Raw genomic sequence first — 11186 nt, 5'->3', positions numbered from 1 at the left:
CGGGAGGGCTTTCGCACAACTAAAACTCATGCGCCAACTGCAACCATACCTCGTGAAGTCTGACTTGACCACGGTGGTCCATGCCTTAGTTACCTCTAGACTGGACTACTGCAATGCTCTCTACATGGGGCTTCCCTTGAAGATGGCCCGGAAATTACAATTGGTCCAGTGTTCAGCAGCCAGACTAATAACTGGGGCGAGTTACAGGGAGAGATCCACTCCCTTGTTCAAGGAGCTCCATTGGCTGCCGTTTGTTTTCCGGTCCCAGTTCAAGGTGCAGACCATCACCTATAAAGCCCTAAACGGTTTGGGACCCACCTACCTTCGTGACCGTATCTCCTATCATAAACCTGCCCAATCCCTTCAATTGTCAGGGGAGGCTCTCCTGTCGCCACTGCCGATATCTCAGGCCCACCTTGTGGGAACAAGGGAGAGGGCCTTCTCTGCTGTGGCCCCCCGATTGTGGAACTCACTGTCCGGTGAGATTAGGCAGGCCCCCACATTAGCAGCCTTTAAGAAAGACCTGAAAACATGGCTCTTCTGTTGTGCCTTTGGAGAGTAACCACTACATACATCCCTTTTGCTGCTCTCCTTCAATATTTGTCCTCCAGATTGCACCGCCACTTTATGACTCTGTCCTCTGTGGTTTTTACTCCTACTTCCTTTCTCACCCCGAGTTTTAACCTAGTGTTCATGTGGCCTGCCCTTGGTTTTATTATTCTTTTGATCTTGTTTAATGTAGTGTATATTTTCTTTCATTGTGTTGTTTAATGTGCTATGATTTGTTGTTCTATTATATTTTGTTATATTGTATTGTTCTGGGCATGGCCCCATGTAAGCCGCCCCGAGTCCCCGTTGGGGAGATGGTGGCGGGGTATAAATAAAGTTTATTATTATTATTATTATTATTATTATTATTATTATTATTATTATTAAATGTTGGCAGCTCTTGTAGATGTTCACAGCACTCTCTATAACCTATTGATCTACTCACATTCGAAATCCAATTCTCAGAGAGACAGAAAGTGAGCAGAAATCTTCTGAACAGGGGCACATACAGTAAAAAAAAAAGGACACAGGGGTGTTAATCCTTCCCTATGCTATCCAAAGGTATGAAAACAGGCTGAAATTGATAAAAATGTGGCACTTTTGGTTCTGCATCTGCTATCTATCTGACTATTTTTTTCTGCTTTGCCCTCTTCTATCTTTTTGGAAGAAGCAATGGGAGAAAAACACAAAGGGTTTGTTGGAAGGAGGGGCGATGTTTACACAACCTGAATTGTGGTGCCAACCTGTTTCAGGTTGGCACAATTAAAAATGCCACGTCTGAAATTGCTCCCTGATGTTTGTTTTTGGAGTCAGCTTATTCCTTAATGGGGTTTTTCCAGTGGAGACTTTCTTCCTCAGCATTTTGATGCATTACCCATAAAGATGGGGAGATATGCTCTGCATGTATATAGGTTCCTTTAAGGGGTGGAGAGACACTTCTCATTGTCAGATCCATTGAGGTTCCAAAGGAGATGTCTAACACCCAGAACAAAGCATTGGATGTAAAACATCCAGCCCAGAAGAACCCGAATAAAGGTAAGACATCCAGCAGTCTCCATTCGGGACTGATTTGAGGATTATTCCTTCATTTCATCCTCAATGTCAAGGTGGTTGGTGTCTATGTCTGGATCCAAAGAGTCTCCAGTCCTGGGTCTTGCTTCACTTTTGATCTTCATTGTTAGATGACTGTTTTTCATATATGGTTCATTTACTTATTGCTGAATAGAGTTTGCTTCCAGGAATCTTCAAAACATTATCTACTTATTACTTAATACAGTGGATTGTTGGTATAGGCTGGAGTTTGGACTCCAAACAAGAGCATTGTGATAAATTCCCAGACTATGAAACTGAAGAGAAATTGATAAGGTTTCATTTATCCACATCTGACAAAACATGTTTTCTCTAGACATGTTCCAGGTCCTCCATCATGACTCTTATGATCCAGATGCTCCTTTGAGCCAAGTATTTTCTTTCAATGTGAATAAATGAGATCTTGATCTTTTATTTCCCTCCCCAAATGTATAGGGAAGTATGGCCCATGCCATGGACCCGGCTATGCTTCACCATTGGATGCCATGAGAGGTACGTAAGGTTGATATTTTCTACCAGAATCAGGTTCCACTTCCTTATATCCAACAAAATACATCCTTGTCTTGAAGATCCTGATACTAGACTTTGTTTCCGCAGGCCCCAGAGAAAAGCTGATGTACGTAGTGTGCGTTTTAAGCGGAACCGAGTCACGGGAACCTGACTATTTGGCCACGGTGGACGTGGATCCGGAATCGCCATCTTATTGCCAGGTAATTCTTATTCCATCACCTATATGCTTTCTCCCTTCTCCATCTCTGAGAAGGCCAACCTCATATGGTGTCGATCACAAGAACTTGGCAACTCTCTTTGAGCAGGCTGTTTTTGTGGCTCTTCCTTTCCTTCCTCCATTTCCCTCATACACTTTGCCCCCCTTTCTTTCCTTTTTTTTTTTTTTTGCTTTTCTTCGTTCACTTATTTTTTTCTTTGCTTTCATAGAATCATAGAATAGTAGAGTTGGAAGAGACCTCATGGGCCATCCAGTCCAACCCCCCGCTGAGAAGCAGGAAATTGCATTCAAAGCACCCCCGACAGATGGCCATCCAGCCTCTCTTTAAAAGCCTCCAAAGAAGGAGCCTCTACCACGGCCCAGGGGAGAGAGTTCCACTGTCAAACAGCTCTCACAGTGAGGAAGTTCTTCCTGATGTTCAGGTGGAATCTCCTTTCTTGTAGTTTGAAGCCATTGTTCCATTGTGTCCTAGTCTGCAGGGCAGCAGAAAACAAGCTCCCTCCCTCCTCTCTATGACTTCCCTTCACGTATTTGTACATGGCTATCATGTCTCCTCTCAGCCTTCTCTTCTGCAGGCTAAACATGCCCAGCTCTTTAAGCCGCTCCTCATAGGGCTTGTTCTCCAGACCCTTGATCATTTTAGTTGCCCTCCTCTGGACGCTTTCCAGCTTGTCAACATCTCCTTTCAACTGCGGTGCCCAAAATTGGACCCAGTGTGATTCCAGGTGTGGTCTGACCAAGGCAGAATAGAGGGGAGGACTTCCCTGGATCTAGACGCTATATCCCTATTGATGCAGGCCAGAATCCCGTTGGCTTTTTTAGCTGCTGCATCACATTGTTGGCTCATGTTTAACTTGTTGTCCACGACGACTCCAAGGTCTTTTTCGCACACACTGCTGTCAAGCCAGGCATCGTCCCCCATTCTGTCTCTTTGATTTCCATTTTTTCTGCCGAAATGAAGTCTCTTGCATTTGTCCCTGTTGAACTTCATTTTGTCAGTTTCGGCCCATCTCTCTAGTCTGTCAAGATCGTTTTGAATTCTGCTCCTGTCTTCTGGAGTGTTAGCTATCCCTCCCAATTTTGTGTCATCTGCAAACTTTCTTTCTCTTTCTTCCTTTCTCTTCCCTTATATTTCTTTCGTCCCTTCCCTCCCTTCCCTCGTTTTTTTCCTTCTTTCTTTTCCCCTTCTTACCGTGCTTCCTTTTTCTTTCTCTTCCCTTTAATTATTTTAATTATTTCATTTTAAAACCAAGGCTTTGTGTGTCAAGTTTGGTACAAATCCACCAAGCCACGGAGGAGCTGTTGTGGCACTATCATAAAGCTTAAAAACCTGAGCTTAAAAACCTGGCTCTTCCAAAAGGCCTTTGACACTTAATTTGTTGTTGGACTGATCTATCTGCCCATTTTATAATAGCCCATTCTTGAGGTGTTGCCAATGTTATATTGCACTTTATTGTCCATTTCAACTGTGAAATTACCTTCCCCATTTGGCACATTCTGCACTGGATTCTATGAATTAGTCTCCTGTTTTAATATTGTATGTTTCATGTTGATTTTAACGATTGTTTTTACTGATATTGATGTTTTTATTGGTATAATTGTTTTATTGCTGTGTTATTGATATTTCATTGTTTTATCAGGCTAGGCCCCATGTAAGCCGCCCCGAGTCCCTTCGGGGAGATGGGGTGGGGTATAAAAATAAAGTTGTTATTATTATTATTATTATCATCATCATCATCATCATCATCATACTGACAGAGGATCCATCCATCCTTTGAAAGATTTTCTTGCATGCACTCCAGCTAAACACTCCTTTTAATTCTTGGTATCTGTTGCTGTCATGATACTTCAACAACAACCTTATTGCAAGGTTTTCTTGACTGGATTTGCCTCTATATTTATTTATCGTTACAGAAGCAAAGACGATACAAGTTGTAATGTATTTGAAAATGGCCAAACCAGTATCCCAACTGGAACATTTTTTCATAGACAGTACTTTTTAGCGGAATCTGAAAGCTTCTGGGTGCTATAAGGTTTTTATTTATCGTGTCAGAAGCGAACCATGTATTTCAAAACACAAACAAAGTTAAAAACATGGCATTGTACTAAGTGTCCTTTGACACTTGGCCACTTGGAGTGCCTCTTGTGTTACTATAAGAAGGTCCTCCATTGTGCATGCATCAGGGCTCAGACTGCATTATAGTATGTGGTCTGTGGTTTGCTCTTCACCACACTCGCATGTTGTGGACTACACTTTTTAGCCCCATTTCTTAAAGTTGGCTCTGCATCTCATAGTCCCAGAGCGCTGTATGTTCAGCGCCTTCCAAGTCGCCCAGTCTTCTGTGTGCCCAGGAGGGAGTCTCTCATTCAGTATCAGCCATGGCATGAGCTTCCGGGTTCTAGCCTGTCACTTCTGGACTCTCGCTTGCTGAGGTGTTCAGGTGAGTACCTCTGTAGATCTTAGAAAAATATTTCTGGATTTAAGGCATCGATGTCCTGGCTGATAATGCGGCATGTCTCATTAAGGGACACATCTACTGGCCATATCGAAACTATCAAGCACATACTCCTCCAGTGTATGTTTTATAGAGATATTAGAATCAATTTCGTCACTCCTTGGCTTTTAAAACATCCAGGCCACACTGAAAGATACTACACCTCTCTGTTGCTCTCAGACTCCTGTTCTGCAATAACCTATAGTGTCGCCAAGTTCTGTGCGGCAGCAATTTCCATCAGACGGACGATGACTGACCCCACAGGGCCTGTAGCCAGAGCAATCTGTTATAACTGAAAGACTGCAAATGCTCCCTCTATCCCCCTCCAGAGCCACTTAGTGGATCGATATTTACTATTAGCTGACCCTGCTAATAGTCTACTTTTAATTTGTTTTTACTATAGCATGTTTTTAACTTGTCCTTTATCTGACTTTTATGGGAACTGCGATTCCCTTTTTCGGGCACCTGTGCCCATTTCTATATATTCTGGTCATAGACCGTAATAAATTGCTGACTACTGTTTAACATGGTGAGATGTGTTCCAGATGTGGGTGCTATCAGGTGTCCAGATATGAAGACTAATGAAATTAGACTCTCTCTGCCTCAAATGAATATAATGCAGACTTCATGGAAAGTTCTGGGCACAAAACAAGTTGGAGAACATTATGAGAGTACTTTCATTCTGTCTGTGCTTAAACACTCTGGGACAGGTGAGAAATGGCTTCTATCATAAGACTGAAAGAGGATCCTGTGGGATTAGTTGGGCTTCAATAGTTACTTGTATGTGGTCTTTAGCCTAGATTTTAAATTGGTAAATAATTCAATTTTATAATGTTTTTTTTAAAAAAAATATTATAATTTTATTATTATTAATGAAGTCTATCATGGATGTACAGAACTGAGTACCCCTGTTACGAGCTGGTCATTGACCGTAATAAAAGTTTACTTACTTACATAAGACTGCCATTGCCACGATGCTTTTGGGTACACTCCCAATAGAAATACAGCCAAAATTGATGCCCAAATCACATGGAGAGCAACGCTTGAGAGTTTTGGTTTTTTTTTTCGTGTCAGGAGCAACCGGAGTTGCTTCTGGAGTGAGAGAATTGGCTGTCTGCAAGGACGTTGCCCAGGGGATGCCCGGATGTTGGGTTTTTTTTTTATGTTTTACCATCCTTTGTGGGAGGCTTCTCTCATGTCCCCACATGGAGCTGGAGCTGATAGAGGGAGCTCATCCGCGCTCTCCCCGGGTGGGATTCGACCTGGCAGCTGTCAGGTCAGCAACCCAACCTTCAAGTCATGAGGCTTTTATCCCCTAGGCCACCGGAGGCTCCTTGAGAGTTAGGAGTAGCAACCAGTTTAGGTAGCAACCATATGACCTGGCATTGTGATTATTTCAGCTTGGTTGAGCATGACATTCCCTCCAAAACTAGGACAGTAGCAGTTGGGATGCCACAACGGCATTGCATCCACTTCTGAGCCTAGGCATGTTGGAGTCCTGCCTGGCTGCTCTTCTTTCGAACCCAGGGCACAGTTGGCATGGACAAAAATTGTCATCCTGGCTGCTCTTCTCTCTCTCTGAAGCAAGGTCAGTGGCAGTTGGCATGAAGAAAAATAATTTTATCCTGGCTGTTGTCAAAGTCGAGCCAATAATGGTTTGTACAGAACAAGGGTGTTATATCCTCCCCGTCTTCCCAACAGGTCATCCACCGTCTGCACATGCCTTACCTGGATGATGAACTCAATCACTCGGGCTGGAATGCACCCATCAGCTCCTTTGGGGACACTGGCATTGAGCGCAACTGCCTCGTCCTCCCGGGTCTGCGCTCCGGCCGTGTTTATGTGGTGGACACGGGCTCTGACCTGTGCGCTCCCAGCTTGTGCAAAGTACGTAAAAGATTCGCACAGCGAAAAAGTCAGGATGCATCTACACTGTGGAATGTATGCAGATCAATGTCGCTTTATGTGTTATAGCTAAATGCTATGGATTCCTGGGAGTTGTCTTTTGCTGAATCACCGGCACACTTGTGCGCAGAAGGTTGATTCCATGGCACTGAGCTAAGACAATCAAAATGGTATCAGACTGCATTAATGCTAAAAAATAGAAGATGTATCTAGATCTCAAGGAAAAGGGCCTTACATAGGTCAGACTGCAGAAATGATCTGTTTCCTCTCTCTCTGACACCTCGATAGATCATCGAACCCCGAGAAATCATCAAGAAAACCAATTTGGGTTTCTTGTACAGACCACGTTGCTTAAGCAGCAGGGAGGTTTTGATCAGCGCCTTTGGAGATGCGTTCGGCAACGGAAGAGGTACTACAGGCATAGATGCCCATTTGGGAACACAATTAGCCCTCCAAAATAGGGGGGAAACACACAAAAGAGCCCTAAACCTGCCAATATTCTAATAGATAACCTGCCTTGAATCTCGATCAATGGTGAAAGCAGGATATAAATCATAATATTGCCCTTTGGAAACACATTGCTTTTTGATCCCAGGGGTTCCTGTTACAGTAGAGTCTCACTTATCCAACATAAACGGGCTGGCAGAACGTTGGATAAGTGAATACGTTGGATAATAAGGAGAGATTAAGGAAAGGCCTATTAAACATCAAATTAGGTTATGATTTTACAAATTAAGCACCAAAACATCATGTTAGACAACAAATTTGACAGAAAAAGTAGTTCAATGCGCAGTAATGCTATGTAGTAATTACTGTATTTACGAATTTAGCACCAAAATATCACGATGTATTGAAAACATTGACTACAAAAATGCGTTGGATAATCCAGAATGTTGGATAAGCGAGTGTTGGATAAGTGAGACTCTACTGTATTTATTTATTTTTATCCCAGGTGGACTTCTCGTTCTGGACCCGGAAACCTGGGAAGTGAAAGGGAGCTGGGAGTGTCCGGAAGATGGACGTGACAAAATGGATGACTTCTGGTACCAGCCGCGGCACAACGTCCTGATTAGCGCCCATGGACCGGAGCCCAAGTTCATTATGAGTGGGTTCAGTCCAGACAATCTGAGAAAAGGTAGGAGCCCCCATGTGAGAGGCATCTAGGAGTCCTAGTAGACCACAAGTGAACACACACCAAGAGTTTGATGTGACAGTGCAAAAAGCCAATGTGATTCTAGACTCCATCAACAGGAGGTTTGTGTCAAAATTGAGGGAGGCCATAGTCCTACTTGATCCTGCTTGTGTCAGACCTCAACTGGAATAATCCTGGTTCCTGTTCATTCACAGGGCGATATGGCGGTCACCTTGATGTCTGGGACTTGACCACCCACCGCCTCCTCCAGTCAATTGACCTGGGTGAAGATTCGGGCCCAATAGAGGTCTGTTTCTTGCACAACCCCAACTCGGTCCATGGTTATGTGTCCTGCCCTCTAGAGAGCTCAATCCACCATTTCTTCAAGACAGAGGTGAAAAGGGGGAAGGGGTGGCCATGAGGCAAATCAATTGCTTGTGTGGAGCTAGAGTGGTTTAATGGTTAGGTGCCTGGAAACCTGGTTCGGATCCCTACTCTGTTGTGGGAACCTACTCTCTCTCTCATGTTCCAGAGAAGGCAAAGGCAAACTGTCTCCAAGGAAAAAAAAACATGGAGATGACTTAATTTTTTCTGACAACTTCACCGGTCAATTTGATTTTCCATGTAGGGTGGATGCTGGGTGGCTGAGAAAGTGATCCAAGTGCCAAACAAGAAAGTATCAGGATGGATCTACCCCGAAATGTCAGGTTAGTAACACAAAAGCAACAAATTGGATAGCCATGTGAAAGGATGTCATAAGGAAGAAGAAGCAGGCTTGTTTTCGGCTGCCGTGGAAACTAGGACTTGGGCAATGGGATAGACTGCGTCTCTAGCCGGGCAGAATGGTTTTGAACTGGATGGCATTTGGAGACTCCAGTGACCCGATGATCTTGCTCCTCCTCCAGGGTTCGTTTTCGATATCGTCATCTCTCTGGATGACCGGTTCCTCTATGCATGCAACTGGGTGCATGGCGATGTCCGCCAATACGATATCACAGACCCGCACTGTCCCAAACTGGTCGGGCAGGTAAGCTTGCAACCGTCCCTAATCAGGTGTTTCCAGGTGATGGATCCCATCACCTCTGGGTGCTTGCTGAGGATGATGGAACTGGTGTCCCAGCCCAGGGACTCCATGGTTATTTTTACTGCTCAACTGATCATGTCTCTTTGGGATCTTTAGGTGTTTGTGGGGGGCTGCCTTGAGAAAGGGGGCTCTGTAACTGTCCTTGAGGATCCAGAGCTGGATTGCCAACCTGATCCCTTTGTGATCCAGGTAAGATCTGAAATGGATAATGAACCGAGCAGATAGGGAATCTAGAGACAGATCAAAATGGGAAGAGGCTGCATAGAAATAAAAAAGGTAAAGGTTTTCCCCTGACATTAAGTCCAGCCATGTGCGACTCTAGGAGTTGGTGCTCATCTCCATTGAATCATAGAATCATAGAATAGTAGAGTTGGAAGAGACCTCATGGGCCATCTAGTCCAACCCCCCGCTAAGAAGCAGGAAATCTCATTCAAAGCACCCCCGACATATGGCTATCCAGCCTCTGCTTAAAAGCCTCCAAAGAAGGAGCTAACCCAAAGAAGGGTTAGGATTATTGCTAAGCCGAAGAGCCGGCATTATCCGTAGACACCTCCAAGGTCATGTGGCCACTGGCATGACTGCATGGAGCACCGTTACCTTCTTGTCGGAGCGGTACCTATTGATCCACCCACATTTTGCATGTTTTCAAATTGCTAGGTTGGCAGAAGCTGTGGTGAACAGTGGGTGCTCACTCCGCTCCCTGGATTTGAACCTGTGAACTTTTGGCCCACAAGTTCAGCAGCTCAGTGCTTTAACACACTGCACCACCGGGGGCTCCGCATAGATACAGGTTTCGTTATCTTATTTACAATTTTCCTGATCGTGGGGCTATTTCTTCCCCACTGCCTTTAGGGAAAGAAGGTTCAAGGAGGGCCTGTAAAGCTTCAGCTGAGCTTGGACGGCGCTCGTCTCTATGTCACCAGCTCTGTTTTCACGCCTTGGGACAAGCAATTTTACCCTAAGTTGGTCAGGTAAGAGTGGCCTTGGGTGAGTCACACTCTCTCCAACTCAGAGAAAGGCCTGTTCTGTACACATCCAGTCTGCAAAACCACATGAAAGGTGTCCATGTGTCAGAAACAACCTGACTGTATACAACCTTGACTTTCCCCCACATTGTGCCTTTTCCAGGGAAGGTTCGGTCATGCTCCAGCTGGATGTGGACACCGAGAAGGGCGGTCTTTGTGTGAACCCGGAATTCCTGGTGGATTTCGGGCATGAACCATGCGGTCCAGCTCGGGCGAGAGATATGCGCTATCCTGGCGGGGATTGCACCTCTGACATCTGGGATTAGCGTGCATCCTTTCCAGGTCGTCTTCAAGTCGATGGGAGAATCACGAATTGGAATCCACTAAATATTTTTTAGTTCAGTGCTTGCTGTGGTGACTTCTTGCTGTAAATGTCAACATAAGACATACAATTGTTCTAGTAGTGTATATCCATCTCTTTCTCTGAGTGTCCTTGGGACTGCTTCCTGCCTGCTTCCTCCCTTCTCCAGCTCTGAAAGAACCAACTCACAATGTCTCCATGGCAGCCTCATTTTTTCCCTTCATTTTTTGCTCCCTTTCTCCTCTTTCCTCCTCTTCTGTTTCTCTTTCTTACCGTCTTATCAACAGCTTGGTGTATAAGGCCTTTTATAAGGAGGGTCTCTGTAGAGATCTTCTGTTCTGATCACAAATATTATACATAGGCTGATCCCGTTAAAAAATAAAGTGGTTTAAACGATAATAAGACTTTTCTTTGAAACAAACTGCTAGAAATCTGGGAGACTTAACACTTTTATCAGCTGTGGAAAGCTTTGTTTTTTTTAATTAAGGTTGCCTGGATAGAATAAAATTAATCCACGCTGACATGCCTCAAAAGGAATGGGGTTTATTCCAATATCACCGAGGTGCAGTTCTTGTCCGAAGCGTCAAGGAATGGGCATCTGAGGGAATGAATGTTGATTGATTTGTTTTATTGTTGTGTTTTATATTGTCTTGTTACATGGCTTGGCCCCATGTAAGCCGCCCCGAGTCCCCTCGGGGGAGATGGGGCGGGGTATACAAATAAAATTATTATTATTATTATTTTATTATGACACAGCAAACAAGATAGATATGCTGGATTTCATATCACAAAATCACAAGTCGAACACTTCCCAAGTGTCTAAGACTGTGTGATGTATTTTCGGATGATGCGCGCAGATCCCAGCAGGGTGGCCTTTTG

General features: G+C 44.3%; 1 protein-coding gene across 1 annotated transcript; it reads left to right on the top strand.

Annotated features, from left to right (window-relative positions):
* The first annotated feature begins 6541 nt into the window (after positions 1-6541).
* On the top strand, positions 6542-10695 carry LOC100554987 (methanethiol oxidase). Its single transcript, XM_003230732.4, has 9 exons — positions 6542-6747; positions 7054-7174; positions 7718-7900; positions 8113-8291; positions 8526-8604; positions 8803-8924; positions 9078-9170; positions 9834-9952; positions 10110-10695. Exons 1-9 carry the CDS (start codon positions 6580-6582, stop codon positions 10270-10272), a joined length of 1227 nt encoding a protein of 408 aa, XP_003230780.3. The 5' UTR covers positions 6542-6579; the 3' UTR covers positions 10273-10695.
* Positions 10696-11186: the final 491 nt, after the last annotated feature.

The sequence above is a fragment of the Anolis carolinensis genome, unplaced genomic scaffold (genome assembly GCF_035594765.1).
Source record: "Anolis carolinensis isolate JA03-04 unplaced genomic scaffold, rAnoCar3.1.pri scaffold_14, whole genome shotgun sequence".
Taxonomy (NCBI): domain Eukaryota; kingdom Metazoa; phylum Chordata; class Lepidosauria; order Squamata; family Dactyloidae; genus Anolis; species Anolis carolinensis.
The sequence above is the reverse complement of the archived record's forward strand: the minus strand, read 5'-3'. Positions and strand labels throughout refer to the sequence as shown.